The 23857-nt window shown below is 40.9% G+C and overlaps 1 protein-coding gene across 1 annotated transcript in view; it reads left to right on the top strand.

Moving 5' to 3' along the window:
* Window positions 1-23857, top strand: part of FAF1 (Fas associated factor 1) — a 278015-nt gene that overhangs the window by 169398 nt on the left and 84760 nt on the right. Inside the window, exon 13 of the mRNA XM_048498943.1 lies at window positions 13458-13612. Within this exon, the coding sequence (XP_048354900.1) occupies window positions 13458-13612 (155 nt within the window). The remainder of the gene's footprint in view (window positions 1-13457; window positions 13613-23857) is intronic.

A 23857-nucleotide genomic window follows, 5' to 3' on the forward strand; every position in this document is an offset into this window, starting at 1 on the left:
GCGTTTTCAAACCACTTTCACAACTGTTTGCAAGTGGATTTTGCCATTCCGCACAGCTTCAAAGAGCATTGAAAGCAGTTTGAAAGTGCATTATTTTGCATGTGCGGAATGAGCCATAGACTCATAAAATCATAGTATTGGAAGAGACCCCAAGGGCCATCAAGTGCAACTCCCTGCAATGCAGGAACACATAATTAAAGGACTCCTGGCAGATGGTCATTGAGCCTTTCCTTAAAAACCTCCAAAGAAGGAGACTCCACCACACTCTGAGGTAATGCATTCCACTGTTGAACAGCCCTTACTGTCAGGAAATTTTTCCTGATGTTTAGGTGAATCCTCTTTTCCTTCACCTCGAACCCATTTCTCCTGGCCCTAATCTCTGGAGCAGCAGAAAACAAGCTTGCTCCTTCACCAACATGACATCCCTTCAAATATCTAAACATGGCTATCATGTCACCTCTTAACCTTCTCTTCACCAAACTAAACATACCCAGCTCCCTAAGTCTCTCCTCATGACATAGGTCATGGATTCCAGACCTTTTACCATTTTTTACCATTTTGGTTGCCCTCCTATGAACCCATTTTAGCTTGTCAATATCCTTCTTGAATTGCGGTGCCCAGAACTGTACACAATATTCCAAGTGAGGTCTAACCAATGCAGAATAGAGAGGTACAATTACATCCCTCGATCTAGACACTATACTCCTATTGATACATCGCATTGACTTTCTTGGCCACCCCATCACACTTCTGACTCATGTTCAGTTTGTGGTCTACTAAGACTCTCAGATCCCTTTCGCATGTAGTGAAGCCATGTGTCACCAAATGAAGAACCAAATGAAGAAAAAAGCATGTGGAAGTAATAGAAAAATACATAGCATTTGGTGGCAAGGTGGCTGGCCAAGGACTGAGCCGAGCATCACCTCCAACAGCCCCCTGTGCTAAACAGCTTCTAGGGTACAGTAAAGATTTTAAGTGCAGATGGATTCGGAATGGAATCAGGGATTGGGAAATCAAATTGGGAAACTGCCCTGCTGCTTCTTTCTTCTGACTGGGTCAGGGCTGAGAAACACACATACACACACAAAACAAAATTAAATGCCTATGCTTTTTAAAAACACCAACAACAGAGCCACCCACACAAGGGCAAAAATACAGAAAAATCTTTGCAAGCAACCGGCTGAACTGCAAGAGAAACCTTCAAGAACTGCCCAATCAAACAGACGACAAGGATTTTTGACTTGTTTTGCCCCCACCCACCCCAATCCCATGACTGACGAAACAAGGGTAATTCAAGGGATATAGTGCAGAGGAAGCACTAGAAATGCAGAGAAAGAAGAAGCAGCTAAAGCCAAGCTTTGCTCTGAACTCTCTCAAACCTCTAACTGGAATTGGGGCTGCTGGAACCAGGCCACTTATTTATACTCTGGCTATGTACAGAAAAATATGAGAGAAATCCATGCTAGAAACACCATTTATGATCAGCCAAAGAGCAGTATTGTCCCTGACCTGAAATCCTAATGGCCACTCTAACTTTCTGCCCTTACTTCCACCCTGCCTTATCTAGAGGTTCTTGAAGCCCAAATTAAGACTGCTGTAACCTTACAAAATTGCAATACAAGATGCATTGCAGCCATTGGCCAAATAGAAAAGCTCCAGGAAGCTCCTCATTTGTCTCTTCAAGATATCTCTTCCCCTCCCTCCTGTTGACCTGGAAACCAGCCACAGGGGAAGAAAAGGGTAACAGTGAATTGCTCCTATTAGAGCAGTTTAGCCAAGGGAGGGACACTTTTGCCAGCCTAGCAGTACCCACCTGGAAGTCCACCAGAGCACCAGCTAAGATATATTGTTGGGAGGGGGGGGAGGAGAAAAGTGAAAAATAGCTGAAAAAAGCAGAATTTGTTTTGCTTTATTTTTGGCTTGGCTTATCTACAACCCTACTAATAATAGTTTGAACAAATTTGAAGGGTTTTTTCTTGCTCACAAACCAGTATTCTAAATCATATTGTAACTTAAAGTTTTTTGCAGATAATTATGACATTCTTCATTTTATAGTGAGAATAAGCTAATATGCACTTAATCCAGAAATTCAACAGATGTGCCTGGAAAGTATTTTTGGTACCAAAACTTGTGCTCTGTCTGTGTTCCATGAATATATGCTTTTATGGTGTTGCTGATGCCCTTTCCCCCTCAATATGGCTACACTGTGCTTCTTGGAGGAAGAGGAAGATAAAAATATAATAGAAATATGACAGGTAATGTTTGACAGTCATGTTGTAGTTCTATATAATATGATAATAACCAGTGTAAAGAAACAGAACAGAGTAACAAAAAAGGAAAAACAAGAGATCTGTTCCACAAGATTCAAGGGGAAATTTAAAGCAATTTTTATCATGCTGAAATATCAACATAAATATATATTAACTGAACAGGAAAAAAGAAAGAAAAGATAGGAACAATATACTGAAGAACCATACAAAAGAGATGAAAAGATGGCAGATTTCTTCACAAAAAAATTTTCGAAGACAAACCTGCAGTTTTAAGAGAGTGTAGTAAAAGCTGGACTCAAAGCATGTGAGAGAAATAGATCATCAAGAGTAAATGGAACATCAAAAGAGCTATTCCAATCCACAGAAACGGAGTCCATCAACAAAAACATGCCAACAAATATGGAAGACAAACCAATGGCCCACAGACCGGAAGTGTTCAATCTAAATTCCAGTTTCCCCTCAAAAAGGCTGTAGCAACTATTAGACCATTGCATTAATTTCTCATATGAGTTAAGTGATGCTCAAAATCTTTCAACAAAGACTGCTATTATATATGGAATGTGAAATGCCTGATGTTCAAGCTGGATTCAGAAAAGGAACAAGCACTAGAAAATCGTTGCAAATTTACATTGGTTATTAGAGCATATGAGCGACTTTCAGAATAAATTTTTTATGACAAAGTTTATAACAAAATTTTTGATTTCATGGATCATGAACACCTATGGTTTATTTTAAAAGAAATGGGTGTCCCTCCGCATTTAATTGTTTTGATGTGTAATCTATAATGTAGGTGAGAGGCTGCTCCTGGGACAGAATATGGAGAAACAGAATTGTTTCCAATTGGCAAAGGTTTCAGAAAAGGACGTATTTTATCTCTATGTCCATTCAATTTGTTTGCAGAACACATCCTAAGGAAAACTGGGTTACATTTTGATGAAGGTGGAGTGAAAACTTGAACAGTAACAATTTGAGATATACAGATGACACCACAGTACTGGTAGAAACTAGTGAAGACTTGACATAACTCCTGATGAAGATTGAAGCAGAAAGTACCAAAGCAGGGTTACAGGTGAACATCAAGAGAACAAAAGTAATGACTACTGAGCAATTATACAACTTTAAGACTGATGATGAAGAAGCTGAAATGGTTAAGGATTTTCTATTCCTTCCCACGAACAAGAAATCAGATGGAGGTAGGGAAGGGGCAGCCATTAAGGAACCAGAGAAGATCCTTAAATGTAAAGATGTGTCGCTGATGACCAGCATCAAAATAATCTATGCCATAGTATTCCGCATTACTGTATATAAATATAAAAGCTGGGTAATCAAGAAAGCTGACATGAAAAAAGTTGATTAATTTGCAATGTTATGTTGGAAGAGAGTTTTATGGATACCATGGACCACCAAAAAGACAAATCAGTGGGTTCTGGATCAAATCAAACCTGACCTTTCCCTGGAAGCTAAAATGATCAAACTGAGACTATTATACTTTGGTCACATTATGAAAAGACAAGAGTCACTTGAAAGGATAATAATGCTAGTAAGAGTTAAAGGTAGCAGGAAATGAGGAATACGCAACATGGGATGGATTGATTCAACTAAGGAACCCATAGTCCGCACTTTGCAAGACCTGAACAAAGCTGTCAATGATAGGATGCTTTGGAGGTAATAGGATGCTTTGGGGGTAATTAATTCATAGGGTTGCAATATATTGAAAGCACATTGGTGGCACTTAAAACACACAGAAAGTATAATATAGAAAAGACATATCTTTTATTATCCAGAGAGTCAATTTTAGATGAAAATATGGACTAATTCTGCCAGTTTACACTAGAACCTGGTGCAAGTAATGTTTATATCATCAATACACTGGTCTACCGTGGGGGGACAATGATGCCCCAGGTGCCACTTGTGGGTGTCCCATGGGGGGTGCATTTGACTGCCCCTGCTCACCGCTTCGCCCGCCTGCCATTCATCTTTGCACCAGCCTGCTGCCACCAGCTGTTCACAGCTGTGCCTACCCACCACTTGTTGTTATGGCTCAGCCTGGTCTGTCTGGGGACCCTGTAAAGAAGACTTAGATGGAGAGGAGGGGACAGTTTTGATTCCAGATTCCCGGGCACTGCTTGTAAATGCAGAGCCTGAGCAGTCAGTATTTCCTGCAGGACCAGGTCCAGAGGTTTCGTGCGTCCACCGGCATAATTCTGCCACTGTGCAGAAATGGCCAGAGTGTCAAAATACACTTGCCTTTACTCTAATGTTGCAATTCTCTTGTAAGCTTCCATGTAATAGCTTAGTTAAAATTCTGATTATTTTTAACAATTTAATTGATAAATCTGCCTCATGACTGCCCATTTTTGTGGCAGCATGCTACTCTTCACATTTTTAAATCTGAGAATTAGTGTGTAGGCTATAAAGTCTTAAGACAAAGGTAAATTGTTATGTATGTATGTATGTGTGTGTGTGTGTGTGTGTGTGTGTGTGTGTGTGTGTGTGTGTGTGTGTATGTAGCTAGCTAGCTAGCTAGCTATCTGTCTATATATCTATATATCTATTTGATTTATATCTCGCCCTATCCCTGCAGGGCTTAGGGCAGGTCACAAAACAAAAATTCTGCAACATTAAAACTTTAAAATATAAACATTTCCAATACAAACATTAAAAACAATAATATGAAATGCCAAACACTGAATAATAAATATTAAAAACAGATGGCAATAAATAATCCACCTCTCCCCCGTTCTCCCGGAGGCCAAAAGAACAACCTTACTTCATTTGATCCAGCTGGCTAGATGGAAAAGGCCTGGTGGAACAGCCACATCTTACAGGCTGCAGAATTGCAATAACTCCCGCAGATGACACTTGGTAGCTTGTTCCACCAGGATATAGCCAGGGGCGTAAAAGCCCTGGCTCTCGTTGAAGCCAGCCGGATATCTCTCAGATCAGGGATCACCACCCCCCTCCAATGAACAGAGGGGCCTTTTAGGGCAATATGGGGAGATATAGTATCAAAGATTTGGTAAGAGAATTATTGGGTTCTAGCCAGAGGTGGGATCCAACCAGTTCTCCAACCAGTTCTAGAGAAGTGGTTACTAATTTTTTCTGAGTGCCGAGAAGGGGTTACTAAAGCAACCTCCCTGCCCAATAGGGACTGGAGGTACGTGTGTGTGGCGGCACCACTGTTTGAATCCCACCACCATCGGAACCTGTTGTTAAAATTTTTGGATCCCACCACTGGTTCTAGCTGATAGGAGGAGGAGATGGGCTGCTGTGCAGTCTACTGATATAATTTTGCAAAGTACTTTTGAGATAAAAGCTCTCTCATCTGTTCCAACTTGGAGTCTAAATTAGCAGCAATGGGATCAGATGGTCACAGAATGCTGATTTGTCCAGTTTTGTAGGATACTTTTCAGCATGTGAAGTTTGAGGATGTGAACAGGATGTTTGTATGAAACTTCCCCCTCCTGTCTGCTTATGTCTGCTGCGGGGAGGGAACTGGCAGTTTGGTTCTAGGAGACCAGGTGACAGTAAACGTCTCCCTGAAATACAGGATGGTTGCTCCTGCCTTGAAGTAGACAGTAGTGCACCCACTCCTAAAGAACCTATTCTGGACCCCAGCAAGTTGACTATTATCATCCAATCTATGTACTATTCTTGAGCAAGGTATGTCTGGTCAACTTTGGGATACCTGAATGAAGTATATTGTTTAGGTCCATTTTAATGTGGTTTCAGGCCTGGTTATGGGACTGAAACAGCCTTGATCACCCTGGTGGATGGCAAGCATTGGAAGATGGAGAGGGGGAGCATGACCCTGTTAATTCTCTTGTATTTCTTGGCAGCTTTTGATGCCATAGTCATGGTTTCCTTTCAGGACTGGAACTGAGAGGCATTGTTCTGCAATGGTTCCAAATCCTACCTTGAGGATTGGCTTCAGAGTATGTTTCTAGGAGACTGCTGCTGTGCCCTTTTGTCTTTGGCCTTCAGAGTTCCCTAAGGTTCTGTCTGATCCCTGTGCTTCGACATCTATGTAAACCTCTGGAGAGGTCCCCTGGCAACTTGGGCTGAGTTGCCACCAATATGCAAATATACACTCAGCTCTATCTCATGCAACCAGCAGATCCAACCAGCGGATTCTTATGGAAACCAGGAATAGGTGCCTGAAGGCAGTTTTGGTATGGATAAGGGCTAACAAGCTGAAACTTAATTTGACAAAATGGAGGTACTACTGGTCAAGGAATGACTGACCCAGGAAATGTATTATCCCCTGTTCTTGATGAGGTTGCATTCCCTCAAAGGGTCAAATTTGTAAATTGAGGGTGAGGGTAAATTGAGGATCCACTCCTATTGGATACACAGGTAGCTGCAGTGGCCAGGGGTGCCTTTCAGCAGCTTCCTCTGGTGAACCCTTCCCGGGCAGAAAAGTTCTTGTGGTTGATGCCCTGATAACTTCGAAATCAGATTACTGCAGTGCTCTTTATGTAGGGCTGTCCTTGAAGATTGGAAGCTATAACTGGTACTGATTGCTGCAACCAGAATGTTAACTGAAGAGACCACATCACTCCAGTCTTGTTCCAGCCACACTGGCTTCCAGTTTGCCTCCTGGCTCAATTCAAGGTGCTGGTTTAAAAGCCCTTTAAAACCATGTATGAACCTCTATGTGTAAAATCTGGTCATCTTTGCAGACCCTGCTTCAATTGCCACATGAAGCTAGACAGGTGGCAACTCATGAAAGGGCCTTCTCTGTTCTGGCACCAAACTCCTGGTGAAGAGGGTTTGTCTGGCATGCCCCAATACCAGTTATTACCCCTCCTCCTAAAGTTGCTTATGTGTTAATTGATTTTTTAATATTTTTATCTGTATTTTAATTACTTGAATATTTTAATGTTTCTTTTATGTGGAAAGGAGGGTGGAAAGACATTATAAAATGTTCTGAACAATCATAATAATAAATAAATAAATAATCATAATAATATTTAAAATACATATAAATTAATTATAGCTTATTTTGTATTTTTAAAAAAATACGAAACCATTAGCCTGATTTATTGATAGGTATTCTGCCTTCCCTCCAAGGAACACCATAGGATTTTCATATTTTATCCTTATATTAACCAGCTTAACTAAGCTAGGTGAAGAGACAGTGAAGAGACAGCCCATGAACAGCTGCATATGGATATAAATCCCCATTAATGTCATTGGTATTTCTGTCTAAGTAAAGGTGCATAAGATTGAGATGCAATTGTGCATTTATTTGGGAGTACATTATGCATTTACTTGAGAGTAAGTCCCCTTGAACTTAAACTGTCTTACTTCTTCATAAGCCTGGGATAAGTGGATAGCTAGAAAGGTTTCAGAGGTTCCCCCACTGGGTCTGCTTAGGAGGTTCTAAATGTAATCAGCCCAAAGCATGGGTGTTTAAATCCAGAACAGCTACATTCTAACAGAACATCCTCAATTCCCCTGCTTCTGGCAAGGCAGACATTCAGATTGCTTTCTGTAATGTTTAGGTGTCTATGTATGCTTATTTGGAAATAAGTGCCACTAGATTAATTTCTGTTCAGTAAATATGCCCACTTTCAGTCCACTTTCAATCCACTTTGCAGCTGTATTTTACTGCACAGAACCCCAAAATCCACTTGCAAACAATAGTGAAAGTGGACTGAATGTACATTATTCTGCATGTGTGGAAGGGGCCAAAGCAAACCTTTACCACAATTAAGGAGAAAGAGGATGAGGAGCAAAAGTTTGCTGAAGAACTAAACACTAAGATACTAAATACAAGATTTGTTATTGTTTTGTTTAACTACTTAGCATACAAACAGAAGTGTGGAAAGTGTATGAAGATTCAAAGATATACTGAGGCCCAGTGTGATACAGTGGCTAGAGTGCTGGACAAGGATCTTATTCAAATCCCAACGCGCTATGGAAGCTTTCTATGTGATCTAGAGCCAGTCATACTCTCAACCTACCTCACAGTGTTGTTGTAAGGATAAAATGGAGGACCAAAGTTTAATGCAAGATGCTTGACAAGCATACTGTTCATCTTTCCATTCCATAGGCTCTAAAGTCTATACTTCTTGGCTTGCCATGTGGACTACACAGAGTAAACCTCAGGGTTAGTGCAAGGACTGTGGCCTATATATACACATTCATAATAGACAGAAAAGACAGGTAATAACTGTTGGGAGATCTAAAGATTACAGTAAAAACTCAACTTTAGTTGAAGTAGGAAAGTGAAGATATTTTGTCAACCATAAGATTATTTTCAAATTTTAAGTATCCCACTGTTTAAAATTGAATTTCAATGAAGTTCAGTTTTGTCTTTAAAAGAGCCTTTAAAAATTGATTCAGTTGCTTACACATCAGTTCATCCCATCTTATGTTTCAGATCCCTATTCTTGCTACCTCTGTTCTGTTCCTGAGCATCCTCTAAACCCCTGGAGCAGAATTTGGGGTTCTTAGTAGGTATGGGGAGGTGAGAAAAGTCCAATTCCATGAATTTTACTCTGCTCACCATACTATGATTTGTCCATAAATGTCTTATCAATTTTTAAAAGTTTCTTAAGGCTAACTTGAATAACTTTGCTGTAATGATAACTATGGGTTTATATTGGATTTAAGAATAATAAATAAAATCAAAATAGAAGTTCAACTTCCAGAAGCACCCCCCAGACCTGAATTAAGGGAAATACAACCTTATATCTATATCTATGTGTCCAGAACCAGCAGTCCGGCCCAACATCTACAAGCTCCACAAGTGCCTTGACAGCTAGTTGCAGCAGCAAAAGAAGGCAGCTGGAAGCAGCAGGCAAGTGACCCAGGATCCTGCTAAGGACAAGAATCTTCCAATCAGCCCCAGAAGGAAGCACATGCCCAAAGGAGGCATGGCAGGAACAGTCAGCCAAGGGAGGAGGAAGGGGCAACAACCCACAGGGGCCGAGCATAAGGCCCTTTGAGGCAAACAGAGCAGAGGATGGGGCAGAAAGCACAGAAGCCTGGGGGAGGACTCACAGCACTGGGCCCAGTTCTTCCTACAAGGCTAGCTCTAGAGCTGTTGGTATTGGCAAAGCCTGGCACCACCCTGCCTCCAGACCATCCTTTCAAAACCTGCCCAAATGTAGGCCATGGAGAAGGAGCCAGACCTATCTTGTGGCTTGCAGGAAAGGAAAGAGAGCCAAGAAAGAAGCTGAATCTCCCCCCTCTCAAGCTTTTGAGCCTTATCATAGACCAAGTTTTGAGAGGAAACTTGGCAGCAAGCCTGTCCTTTCGTCTGACCACTTATGGTGGAGTCTGTTACTGTAAAGCTTAACTTTGTTGGAAACGGGGGGGATATAGGTCAAATCAAATCAAATATAAAACTGTTTTCTCAAATATTATCTTAAATTGAATTTGTTAAAATAACTGATACATTTAATTAAGTCAGTAGGCCATTCATCATTTAATATATTTATTAACTTCATCTCTATTTTGCCTTTCTCCCCATCATGGGCTGAAGCAACTTACATCAGTCTCATCTCCTCCCATTTTACGGTCTCAGCAATGCTGTGATTTAGGTTGGGATGGCAGTATATGACTGGCCCAAGGACATCTCACATGCTTCCATGACAGAGCGGGAACTCAAACTGGGGTCTCCCTGATCTTAATCAAAGATTTAATTCACTCTACCATGCTGCCAATTTATAAACAAATTTGCCTAATTTTTTTTAAAAAATAGGCAGAAAACCCCAAATAAGTCATAATGTTGGGCATTTGAATTTTAACAGTTAGCTCAGGTGCTGTAACAAAGCTCTCCTTTGACTTAAATATCAGTGTCTTTTCCAAATAATGCTTTCTACTGATAATGTCCTTTTACTAATCCTGTTACCTAACTTCCTCACAGAGGAATATCTAAGGGGCAAAGCTCCTATTATCGTAATGCTTCTACAGAAGTTAACTTTGAAGTTGCAAGTCACTGAAAAACTAACATAGGGTTACTCATAATTTAAATGAATTGCTTTTCTTAATTTTTTTAATAGTAAAATTTCACTGACATTCTATCAAAATATTTTCCAGTGCTTGTTGAATTTTTGTAACATGCTTTTAAGTAACATCTACTTTGATCTCAGTGGTTCCTAGATCATTTTAAACCAAATGGGAATAAAATTTATTCATAGAGGAAGCAGCTGGACAGCTTTTTGGTATTAACCATAAGAATTTATAGTTCCCCAAACAATATTTTCTAAATATTGTATATGTATTTTTGTGAAATGATGGTATAATTAATGACTTAATTTTTAGCTTGCTGGAAGTCATTTCCCCCCAGCATATTTTGGTGTGATGCTATTTTCTTTTTTTCCAGTCTTAATCCACAAAACATCTAGTTTTAGCTAAGATATTGGATATAGTTTTCTTTTGTGCCTGTATATAACTGCAAAGAATAATGCAAAATTTAGCGACCTAACTACCTGAATTAAGTGGCATCTGTAGCCCTAATGGCTTGTTAAATAGGGGTTTTTTTTTGTTCTTTTCTTACTTGTGTCTCCTGAATATCTTCCTTGTTTTCTAGTATTTTACCCTAACTCCTAGCTTTAAACTGTACGTATTTTGGAGGGTTCATTCACATAGCATCTCATATTTAACAGTTTCATGGGTTTGTTTCTTTGGTCCGAAAGGAGTTTCTCTACAGCCCTTTTTCCTTTGCTCCCAGTGAAAAGAGGAGAGCAAAGCCATCCGCTTATCACAAAGCAGTTCCACCACAAAGGAAAGATTAAGGGTTTAGGGAGAGGTCAATGTGGGTTTTTCTCTGACTAAACACTTTCCTAAAGTTTCCTTGTGGAAAAAATAATGAAGTCATCTAAGAGTTTTTAAAGAATTTTTATTTCTTTTTCACCGTCTGCATTCGCTTGTCTTCTCAGCATGGATGTTTAATCTTTCTAGGCTTTGTGAATTGGCCCAAATGAATAAGTGGTGAGCTGTCTCTCTAGGAGCTAGCAGCTTATTCTAAGGCCCTAATCACTGAGTAAACACATCTTTGCCCTCCCTCTCTTACAACTGCTATATAATAGTGGAGATTCTAGCACAGTAACCTGGATATTGCAGGGATCCATGCTTTGAAATGCAGAATGGCTGATCCTCCAAAACAGACAGTGCCTGATCTTCTCCTGCCTCTTTCTTCTTTTTTAAATTAAATATCACCACAGAGATGCTGTTTTATTGCCTGATATTGTGCATTAGTGCCCTGGATTTTCAAGTTTAGTTTCAGTCAACATTGTTGGCCGTGCTTATATGGAACTGTGCATGTTAGGCTTATTCGTGGCCTTTCCTGGCACATGTGTACTTGGTTTTGAATCAGTTTTTAAATTAAAGAAGACAAACTTTAATGGAAATGTCTAATCCCTTCTCCAAAGTCTACTGTTTAAATGTTTTATACTTTAAAATAGATTTTTAGAACTTCCCTGAACCCTGTTTTTTCACACAGACTTAAAATAAACAAATTGTTATCAAATTGTCCCCCACATGCTTAGCATATTTATATAAGTCAGCAGTTTTTAACTAGTTAAATGCATTGGCTATAGTCCAAAGAACCACTTTAGGTAAAACCACGGGCTTAGACATGCCTAGTGTCATTTAAAAAAACTTTTTAATGGTAAACATCCGTGCTGTATTGTAAACACTTTTTGAAATTTTCTCTGTTTCAAAACTTGTTTATAATGCAGAATAGGTGCTACCGGTACTATTTGAGAATGTACTCTTTGATATGTGGAGCTGGAAGACAGCTTGAAAAAGAAAACATTGCAATAATGATATTAAGTAAGAATATTAGGTTAGATTCCACAGCTTTCTCTTGGTGAAACAGTTTGTTTCTTACCTTACGGTTTCCCAAGGAGCCTGCTTTGACCTCCAAAAAGGATCAGGAATCCATGTGGACTAAAATCTATGTAGGACAGGAGCTGCTTTGAGGAAAATCTGGCAATGTCATCTCTCCTCCCTCTTGTGATAGTAGGATCCAGCCTGCTGTAATATACTTCATCTTTTGGTGGCACTGTGCACAATACTGCCCCTTATGTTCTGTTACTCAGAACTTTCTGAAACAGTGTTGCTTTGCAAACTTGAGTGTTGGATCTGACCAGTTTTTCTGCAAATTGAAAAGGGAGGAGGGGTCCCCTTTGACCACACACACAAAAATTATAATGGCAATAATAGCACCTGCATAAACATTGACCATGTGGGATATAGTGTTAATGAAATTAAGTGACACTGAGCTATGAAGTTGGTTGGGTCCAATAGCATTATACTGTGAAATTAGTACTCATGTGTAATGATATTTTACTGAATTTCCACCATTTTAAGATTTAATTTTTAAAAATTTAGAGGGGGGAGTAGTGTTACTTTGGGTACCTGGAGGTATAAATGAGGTATATAAATTAAATTAAACCAGCTGTGTTTAAATTTGCATCCCATAATTTTAGTAATGATCTGTCTTCTCTGAGATTTTGTTGTAAGCTGAAGAGAAATCCTAATACAGCAATGTAACTTTATTAAATTAATTGTAAGTTTTAAAAAATGTTGTTATGAAGGAAATGCAAATATACAATACATTCTAATTGATGCAACTCCCTGGGAAAATTGAAAGCATTTTAGATGTTCAGGGATTGAAAATAGCATTCTGTTATTCTTGTAGGACCACATGAGATCCCTATGTATGTTTTCTCAAGCTTGGAACGACTGTAAATTTCATGGCACTTTCTTCTCTCTCTTGCAGTGCAGCCCAAAAATGACCCCTGAAATACTGTTTTTTGGGGACCCCTAGGAACAGGATGAGGGGAGACCTTGAGGTCTGCATCATGACGGGCAAATCAGCCCACTTTCATTCCCCGAAATCCACTGGATCCATCCCAATATACATAATCTGATACTGATGTTAAACAGCCTAGACATTTAAAAGTAAAGTTTTTGACTGGGTTCTTGGTTGCAAGAAAAAGTGATGTCCTCTCTAAACTCCATTCAACAATGGAATTGTTTCTCAGGAAGTATCATTTATATAATATTTGAGTGAGACATGTGAACATAGTCCACTGAAACTAATGATACACTTCCAAAGTATTCATTAAGCTTTGAGATAAAAAATGCATATTCACATGAGTCAGTGTTATGCGTGCTGCAATTGAATAAAAGAATTATGCCGATTAACGTTTGTTCTGTTTTCAGAGAAAACTTCTTGCTCTCTACCTTCACCATGATGAAAGCGTGCTAACCAACGTGTTCTGTTCTCAAATGCTTTGTGCCGAATCTATTGTTTCCTATCTTAGTCAGAATTTCATAACCTGGGCATGGGACATGACAAAAGAAGCAAATAGAGCAAGGTAAGCAAGTTTTAACTGTTCAATATCACTTGGTCTATTAAAGTAATATGATAGTTTTGGATGAATCAGTTGGCAGAAGATTCTCACTTAGCAGAAAGGAAGTGTTTGGCTCGGATTCACTGGAAAATTTCTGTGAATGGAAGGGACAGCACAACTTCCTCTCTTTCTTCTTCTACTGAAATGCTGCATGGGAGAGCAAGGGACCCCAGGAAATGACATGAGGGGGGAGTTGGAGGTCTGTAGGAGAGGGAAATTGGTGAAAATTGCCCCCTCCATCAGCAGAAACCTTCCAGTGCATTCAAGCCTTGGAATCTAACCCTTTGTTTTTATTTGTTGCATAGTTATTAGCAGTGCCATCCTAACATGAGTCATAGCCTTTTAAGTGCATTGACTTCAATGGACTTAGAAGGCTTGAATATTTATGATGGCACTATTAAATTTACCCTAGCAAATATTCTCAATGGATATCAGCCATTGTATATCTAACCACTTGCCTTCACCCCCTAGCTCACTATCTTCATCTATTCTCCTGGAACTAACAAGACTTCTCCTTTTGCCCCAGTGAAAAGGTGATAGGAGCTACTGTGATTGGTGGGGTGAAATGAGTTAAGTGCAATGGCTGTATTATGTCTTCTCGCCTTCAAGCACTTAAATATATAATCATGATTGTCCAGACAAGGACCAGTAAACTTATTCCCGTTGGCCAAAGAAGAAGTAGGATGAGTCTTCTGAGAAAGGCTGGACAGAGATCCTTAAGTGGAGTGTCAAACTGAAAAGATTGACTATAGGCTAAAGATTGAGAATAAAAGCTGTGGAATGTAATGGCATTGTTTTGCATAATGGGCTCCTTTAAGGTACTTGCAATTCACCTCCTGTTACCATATTGTGTAGAAATATATACATACCATATTATATGCATTTATATATTTATTTCATTTATTCCCCACCTTCCTCCATAATATGAGCCCAAAGTGCCTTACTTCTTCTCCTGTGAGGTAGGTTAGGTTGACAGTGTGTGCCTGGCTCAATGTCGCCCAGAAAGCTTCTGGGTTGTATCTAATTGTGGCTGACGGAGGAGGGTGATCATGCTGATGGGGAGGGTCTGACTGCCCATCCTGCCCTCTGCTATTGAGAGTTAGACTCCTGCTCATCAGAGGCAGACCTGAGTCAGCTGGGCTTTGAGAAGGAGCAAGGTAGAAAAATGTTGGGAGTGGTGAGTGTTCTCTTGCCTGTCCTAAATTGCTGGGGAGTGTTAGCTGAGGTTACTATGTGGGGGGGTCAGTGTTTGAAGGTATGTGAGTGTTTGTAGCCTGCTGGAGAATGTTGTCTGTTTTGTTTTGTTTCTGTTATCTTTTTGTATCTGTATTGTAGCTGATTGCAGCTGACTGAGGGGGTAAATATGCTGATTGGGGAGGGTCTGTTTGCTGGAGCTAATTGCCTGCCCCACTCTCTGCTATTGAGCTTTGAACTGTAAGGCTCCTCCTCATCAGAGGCACAAGCCTTCAGCACGAGCTAAAGGGCAAGAATTAAAAGGCTCTTGACTTGTGGCTCAGCCTAGGGATCCTTTTTTGCACCAGTTATGTTGATGTTGATCAGATAGATTGTTATTTTTATTGTGAATTTGCTGTTCTGATCTTCTTTTTGGATTTGATCAGGCTGGGGCCCCATAAGAAAATGTGTTACGCTTTTGGATTCCATAGATGTTAGGTCATGCTTGTAAGATTCAGGTTTACATCAGTTTACAAAGAAAATTATAGAGTGAAGGAATTCTCTTCGTGGTTTTTGATGACTGATTAAGGCCCATTTACAGTTATCTGCAGATGGGAGAGCAAACAGCAGAGGCCCACCTGGGAGGACCAGGTCAAGTAGAGCTAGAGGCTTCAGGTGCCTATGTACTAATGCCCAAAGCTTGTGCAATAAAAAAGGCAGAGCTTAGGCTTCTAATGCAGGCAGAGAAATATAATTTAATAGGCATTACAGAAACTCGGGGTGATTCTCATGACTGCAGTGTAGCAGGGGATGGATATAAGTTGTTCAAGAAAAAAACAAAAGGGTTGAAAAGGAAATGAAGTGGTGCTGTATGTGAGGAGAAGAATCGCTTGTCAGGAAGTACTAGAGGAAGTAGGTGCCAGACCAGTGGAAAGTCTCTGGGTGGGGATAAGGGAAGAAAGGACAAATAGTATTGTGGCTGGAGTCTGTTACAGGTTCCCTGCCCAGGGTGAGATGAATGCTGCTGTCTTTGAGAAGCTTGCCAGAGTATCCAGGATACCTGACCCTGTAATTATGGGTAACTTCAGTTACTCTAATGTGTACTGGAAGACAAACTGTGAAGTGTCTACAGCAGGGGTCTGCAACCTGCTGCTCTCCAGATGTTCATGGACGCTTATCAGTTCGCCATGTGACATATTGGCGTCTTCCAGCAAGGCCAATTGGCCGACATAATTAATAAAGTAGCAATGGCGAGAGCTCAAATTGTATGAATCCATGAACATCCTGAGAGTCTTGCATGGTTGCAGACCCATGGTCTACAGTCATGCAACTTCCTGACTTACCTGGCCAACAACTTTTTCAAGCTACAAATTGCTCAGCCATATTTGACAATACTAACCAACAGACAAGAGTTGGTAGAGCCATCAGAGTGAGCTGTGGCTGGCCAGGGAGGCTCGCTACAACTAAAGTTTCTTCTGGCATCTGAAGAGCAAATACAAAGAGGATGAGAGATGTGCTACAAGACTGGAGAAAGGTGAATGTTATCCCTATCTTCAAAAAAGGGAGATGACTTAGGAAATTACAGGCCAGTCAGTCTGACCTCTATCACAGGGAAGATTCCGGAGCAGATTTTAAAGGAATCAATCTGTGAGCAACTGAAGGGCAGTTTGGTAATCTGGGGGAATCAGCATGTATTTGTCCTTAACAGCTCCTGCCAGACCTACCTCATTTCATTCTTTGATCAAGTGACAAGCTTACTGGATCCAGGAAACACCATCAATGTTGTTTACCTGGATTTCAGCAAATTTTTGGAAGGTTTCCCATGATGTTCTGATGGGTAAACTGGAGGACCGTGGATTAGACTCTTGGATGGTTAGGTGGATAGGGAGCTGACTGAAGAACTGCATCCAAAGAATGTTGTCAGTGCCATTTCATCTGATGGAAGGGATATGTGCAGTGGGATGTCTCATGACTCAGTTCTGAGCCCGGTACTTTTCAATATTTTTATGAATGATTTATATGGGGGGGTGGGGTGGAGGGACTGTTCATTAAATGTGCAGATACCAAATCAGGAGGAATATCAAACACACTGAGAGATATAGATTTCAGTGAGATCTGAACACACTGGAAAAGTGTATAAATCTGATCCAGGGGCATATCTAGGAAAAAATGGACCCTGGGACAAAATCCACTTTAAAGGGAGAATCTGGGGTCCCCAGTTAAAACAGCATTGAAAGTGATGCTGTTTGAGGGTGGATTATCCCCCACCCTGAAACAGCATCACTTTCAATGTTTAAACTGGGGACCTCAGATTCTCCCTTTAAATCCATGCCAAAGGGGGTGGATTTAAAAGGAGAATCTGGGGATATTTGGAGGGTGCCTGCTGTCAGGGGTGCAATTGTTAAGCTAGCAGCACCAAACTTTCAGGGTGTCTTTAGGAGACCCTCCTGATGATACCACCCAGGTTTGGTGAAGTTTGTTTCAGGGAGTCCAAATTTATGGACCCTCAAAGGTGTAGCCCCCATCTCCTATTAGCTCCCATTGGAAACAATTGGGAATGGGGGCACCCCCTTTGGGAGTCCATAACTTTGGACTTCGACTTTGACCTGCAAGGATCCTTGTCACATGAGAAGGCAGGCACATCTAATCCAATTAAGGGGAGACCTAAAGGGACAAAATAATTATTTCCCTCTACTGAAACATCTCACTGGGATTTTCTCATCCCAGAATTCTTTGTGACACAAATCAGGAAGGAATGGGTTAAACCTACTTCCAACAAGAACTTCCCTGCCATTATAAATAAAATCCATGCATTATCTGAGTTTGCTAGTTGATTATTACATATGTCTTTCCTGAAACCATTTCAGCTGGACATAATTAACAAAGTACAATGGTCATTGAGGCTTCCAACTGAATTAAATTCAGCTTAAGATGGAAGACCAACATGAAAAATCAGGGAAAGTTTTACTTCAAGTTCAAACAGGAACAAGAGTTCACAGATTGCCTTTGTCATCCTAGAGCAGTGGTGGCGAACCTTTGGCACTCCAGATGTTATGGACTACAATTCCCATCAGCCCCCAATTGGCCATGCTGGAAGGGGCTGATGGGAATTGTAGTCCATAACATCTGGAGTGCCAAAGGTTCACCACCACGGTCCTAGAGGATCAACCTGTCCAAGGCTTATGGTCCAGCTCGGAAGCCAAACTGCTGATCAACATTTTAGAAACTCATGCCATATTCCTGGACATCAAACACATTGCCTCAGTCATCAAAGGACAACATGTACTGATTCTCACAGATAATGTATCAGTGAAGATGTAGATAAACAATCAAGTGGGATCCAGATCTTTGAAGCTACACTAAGAGGTCTCTAAGATGCTGAAATGGGCCAAAGCCAGCCTAATTTTGATGCAAGCAGAGCATGTCAAAGGTTCTCTGAATATTCAAGCAGATTGGCTAAACTGTCAGTTGATCCAGGAGGCAGAATGGTCTCTGAAGACATCGCTGTTCAGGTTGATTACTTATGCCTGGGGTTCCCAATAGACCTATAGAACATTGTCTATAGACAGTAGAAAACTGTCAAGTGAACAGATTCATGTCTCAGTATTTCCATCCCAAAGCGGAAGCTACAGATGCAGTCATGCAAACTGGCACAAGGAGCTTCTCTATGCCTTTTCCTCCTTCTGATCTTTATCTTCACAAGATAAAAGAACAGAGAGCCAAGATGATTGTCATAACTGCATACTGACCATGCAGTTCCTGGTTCTCCAGCCTAAGGGAAATGGCAGTGAAACTTCCGCTAAAGTAGAACATGCTAAGAAAGGGTGCAATGTTTCATCCTCAATGGAATGGTTTCACTTGACTGTTTGGAACTTCAGAGGCCCAGATTCCTAAAGCTAGGGATCCCTCAAAAGTCATTGACAACCTCATGGCATCCCAGCATCCTTCCACAATACACATCTGTACCGCTACCTGGCATTTGTATGGTGGTGCCAGAGGAAAGGGATTACAGAACTGAAATCCAGATTGTCCTCTGTGCTTGCCTTCTGACAAGATGGCCATACTTTGGTTTTTGGGACCCCACTCTGAGAAGACAGATAGCTGCACTGTCCATGATACTACCTAATTTCAAGGGCTTACCACTGTCTTGGCACCCATATGTTTTCAGATTTCTAAAAAGGATCATGCGAACATACCCTCTGTGTCAAAGACCTAGCCTGACCTTCAGGGTGGTAGCAACAGCTAGCTGTGGCTCTGAATCAAGACTCTAGACAAAAATTGTATTTTTAACATTTTATTAAGGAAAGGCTGTAAAACTGAATTTTGAAAACATAACAGTGAACACAAAATCAAAGGTGCAGTTCTGATACACAATAAAACAACAAAGCTAAAGTGAACATGCCAGAAAGAAATACTTGCAAGCAAAAAGTTACTGTTATGGCTTATCTCCTTGCGAATAATGTGTCCTCAGGGAATGAGCAGAGCCCTGTAAGCCCAGATGAGGTTGGGAACCAACAAGGACTGGACTTGGAGTAGCCAGCGTGCCTGCAGACTCTATAGGGTGAACAACAGGATGGTCAGGACTCTGAACCAGAAGTGCCTACAGAAGCAGGCCGTGCACTCAGCCCTGCTCCAGCTGAAGAGACTCCTGCGCCTTGCTCACCTGAGCCCACTTGCTCAGGCAGGCAGCTTTTGCAAGTTAAATGGAGAGGCAAATGCTTGCTAGCTCAAAGAAGGCACCTTCTGCAGCAGAGGGAAGCAGAGTCTTCATAAGGTGAAGACTAATGTGCTAGATTCTAGAAGCCCCTATATTAAGTAGGTTCACAGAGAGTACTGGTCTGGATGCAACGAAGCACGTGACTGCTGCAATGCTTCCTCTGACCTGTTGACTCTGTGTATTCTGACTCTCGGACCAGACCTCTGGCGCTGAAATTGCTTGATGGACTCTCTGACTAGACTCAGCTCCCTGCTGCAACTCGATACCTCTGCCTGGCCGCCTAATTCAGGACAGATATCTTTAGTACATGTGCAAAGTTCCAATACAGTCTTTAGGTGTAATAGAAGCAAAGCTTAAACAAAAGAAAAGGAAAGATAATTGCTAACACTAATGTAATTAATTCATGGTCTAAGCTGGCCATACCAAGTGATTACCAGTTGACCAATGAGGTTACAACTTTGTCAGAACATCCTCGACAAGGAGCACAATTTGCCCCCTCCTTCCTAAACAGAAACTTATCCAAATACCCTCTATCAGTTACAGTGAAATAATGAGGATGATCTCATGTTCGCTAACAAGATGATGGTCTTGGAGTAAAGTATACTCATCTCCAATCATTGACACCTGATTTCTGAACTCTTGTAAATTCAAGACAGAGAAAAAGGATTTTTTTTTGTTAGACCTTCTAGCAACCCGAAATGGATTCTCTCTTGACACTCTGCAAAACCATTGTTTTCCCACTTGGAGTTTGCGCACAGTTCTATTCATGCTCACTAACCCAGCTGTTGAGCTGGTACAGCAGATCCCATTAAAATGGTTCTGCATGAAAACCCTGTTTTGAGTGGATGTCACTTCAGTGCACAGAGTCTTGGAACTGGGTGCCTTATCAACCAAGCAGGGTTTTTGTACCTTTCACAGGGACAAAATAGCGATGAGAACTGACTCTACTTTTAAATGCAAGGTGAACTACAGGTTTCACGTCAGTCAAGAAATCTTCTTACCATCCTTCTGCCCTAATCCCTCTCATCCCAGTGAGGAATTATGGTGCAATCTTGATGTGAAAAGGGTAGTCAAAGCTTTTCTTACAAGAACACAGGACATCAGGAAATTGGATTTCCTCTTCATTTTAGTCAGTCAACCAAATCAAGGACACTTCCTGTGCAATGCAGTTATCAGTTCAGCGCTTAAGGCATGTATTATAGAAGCAAACAAGGCACAGAAACTTCAACACAGGGCATAATAGCCCATTCTATCAGATCATCAGCGACCAATGTGGCCCTTGCCAAACATGCCTTGGTAGAAGAAATATCTGGGGTCGCTAAATGGTCAACATTATGCACATTTGTTAGGCACTATAAACTCAACACTTAGGTCCTTCTCTGTGGATGCCAGGAGGATATGTGGCCCTCCCCAGTCATCACCCTGAATGCTTTACCTCTTAACCTGTTTCTGGTTTTTTACTCTTTGTATTTTGAAAACATGGAGTTGTAGTTGTTTTCTTGTTCCTGATCATTCTAGTTAGAAGATTATACTGCTGTTGGAGTTAACTAACTGAAAATGGATGACTCCCACAAAGGAGACAGGAAGATTTTTATTTCCTGTTTCCCTGTGGATAAGAATGGGAATCACCCAGGCAAGATATCCTCCTGTCCTCAGTGGAGAGGGACCTTTCACAGTAAGTATCCTATGGTCTGTTTTGCCCTTTTCAACTGTATGATTCTATGGCATAGTTAATCCCCTCTGATGGTCACTAAACACGTTATTAGGGATATAGATGGACTGTGTGGCTCCTTCCAACTCTGTGATTCGACGACAGAGTAGGGATCCAAGATCCTAGTCTTGACATTCTAATCACTATACCACACTGTCTCTCAAATGTAATATAACTACAATATTCTCAGTATTAGGGGCTTATTAATGGTTTAGGTAGTATAGGTAGGCCTTCTGTGCTGCATACTGACTCATGAGGTGACATCTCATTGCAAAATTCACTAGGCAGACTATATTTACAGGGTGGTTTGCCATTGCTATCTCCAGTTGTCTCTACTTTACCAGCCTTGGAAAGATGGAAGGCTGAGTCAACCTTGGCCTTGCTACCTCAAACTGACTTCCATCATGATTGAACTCAGATCATGAGCTGAGGTTGGAGTGCACTACTGCAGCTTACCATGGCTTCTAGGGGCTTATTACATACCGCATAAAATGTGTCACATGGGTCCTAGGAGCTTATTACATACCTCATAAAACTAACTTGAGAGCCAGTATGGTGTGGTGTGTAGTGGTTAAAATCAGTGGACTTTAATCTTGGGGACCACATTTGGTTCCACACTTCCACATGAATGACGAACTGTAATCTGGGGAACTTGGTTTGTTTCCCCTCTTCTACACATGAAGACTGCTGAATGACCTTGGGCTAGTCACAGTTTTTCAGAACTCTCTCAGCCCCACCTACCTCACAAGGTACCTGTTGTGGGGAGAGGAAGGAAGGGAAGGCAACTGTAAGCCCTTTTGAGACTCCTTAAAGATTGAAAGAAGTAGGGTGCAAAAACTAACTCTTCTTTTAACTTCAGGAGTTTTAGTGCTGAGCTATTTTGGGCAAGTATATTTGATATGAAAATCATCTGACGTTTGCATTACTTATTAATTGTAATAGTCTCATGTTGATATGACCATAAGACCTTATATTGCAATTAATTCTTTGACAGCAGTTATTTAACACCAAGGTGGATTCCTCATGGGCCAAAAACAACAGTGTGAAAATGATGTAAAATGGTTTAAAACTGTGTAAAAGGATTTATACCATTTTCACTCCTCTGTTTTTGGCCCATGCGGAATCTGCCCAAGAGGGCAAACCGGGGAAGGGGTGGAACCACTCAGGAGATGGCGTGACCCCAGTGTTGGAAAAATTCCACTTGCGCTAATGTAAGGGGCATTTACACTGGCACAGAGGCACTTACAGTGGTGATGGGGAGCAGCACAACAGCACAATGCCCAGGCACCACCACAGCTGCAGCGCCAACACTCCTCCAGAGCAGGAGTCCATGCCAGTGTTGAAGTGGGACATGGCCATCTTTAGTCAGCTTCCTAAGTCGTTTTGACCCACATTTGCCACCACAGACTTATGCCAGCAAAATCAGTAGCACAGTTCATTGAGCTGCATAGACCACTTTCAATATGAAAGGAGCAGTGTCACTTTCAGCCTTCTATCCATGGCACATCAAACCTCTTGGGAGGTGGCACGGCTGTGCTGTGGCTTTGCTGTCCCCAGCTGTGATGCAACTATCCTCCTTTCATCCATATCAGGTGAAATATTCTTGTTGTGTCATTCTTTGTAATATTCTTTAAAACCATTATCAGATTTGGGTTTTAATGTGATTTTAGGGTTAGGGTTAATGAGGGGTGTCAAACTCGTGGCCCTCCAGATGTATGTTTGTTTGTTTGTTTGTTTGTTTGTTTGTTTATTAGGCTTTTATACCGCCCCATCCCCGAAGGGCTCTGAGCTACAATTCCCATCAGTCCCTCCCAACATGAGCATTGGCTATACTGGCAAGGGCTGATGGGAATTGTAGTTCATAAACATCTGGAGGGCCACAAATTTGACACCTGTGATTCAGGTTTGTATCCCCCCTCTACTATGGAAGCTTGACCCTAGTCAAGTCACATAGTATCAGCCTAACCTACTTCAAGTGGCTGTTGTGAGGATGAAAAGGAAAAAGACAAAATGCTGTAAGTCACTTGGCATCCCTACAGGGGGAAAAGTGTCACATAAAGGGATGATAAAATCAAATGAAATTGCTGTTCCTAAAGCAGTTTTTAATTTACTGCAATGTAATTTTATAACTGACTTTAGTTCAATTAATCTGTTAAGTTAAAGAATCACCTGAATGTAGTTGTGTTAATTGCAACTAATTTTATTTTATTTATTTTATTTATTTTATTTAAAACTAAATTTTTGGAATTATTCCTTCACAATTCACAAATGATTTTGATACATTTAACATAATTTACATTTTGATTAGCCTATATTATGCTCTTGTTTTTAAAAATTGTGATTGAGGAGGGTGGGGGAAACGGAAATGAATGAAGCATCTGTGCTTTTTGGGGAGGTAAAATATGTGGGCAAGAGATTGGGTTAAATCTAATAGTGCTGCTTTTCACCAGAGCAAGGAGTTCCTCCTTTCCTTTTATCCCACAACTTGATGTTGAAGGAAACACTATTTCTAAAACCATCTGCAGTGGCTGAGTTCAGTTGATTACCTGCTGCTATATTGTTCTAGTCACCATTTGATTCTCTAGTTTCTTTTATTTCACACTGACAA

This window comes from Sphaerodactylus townsendi, linkage group LG05 (assembly GCF_021028975.2).
Source record: "Sphaerodactylus townsendi isolate TG3544 linkage group LG05, MPM_Stown_v2.3, whole genome shotgun sequence".
Lineage (NCBI taxonomy): Eukaryota > Metazoa > Chordata > Lepidosauria > Squamata > Sphaerodactylidae > Sphaerodactylus > Sphaerodactylus townsendi.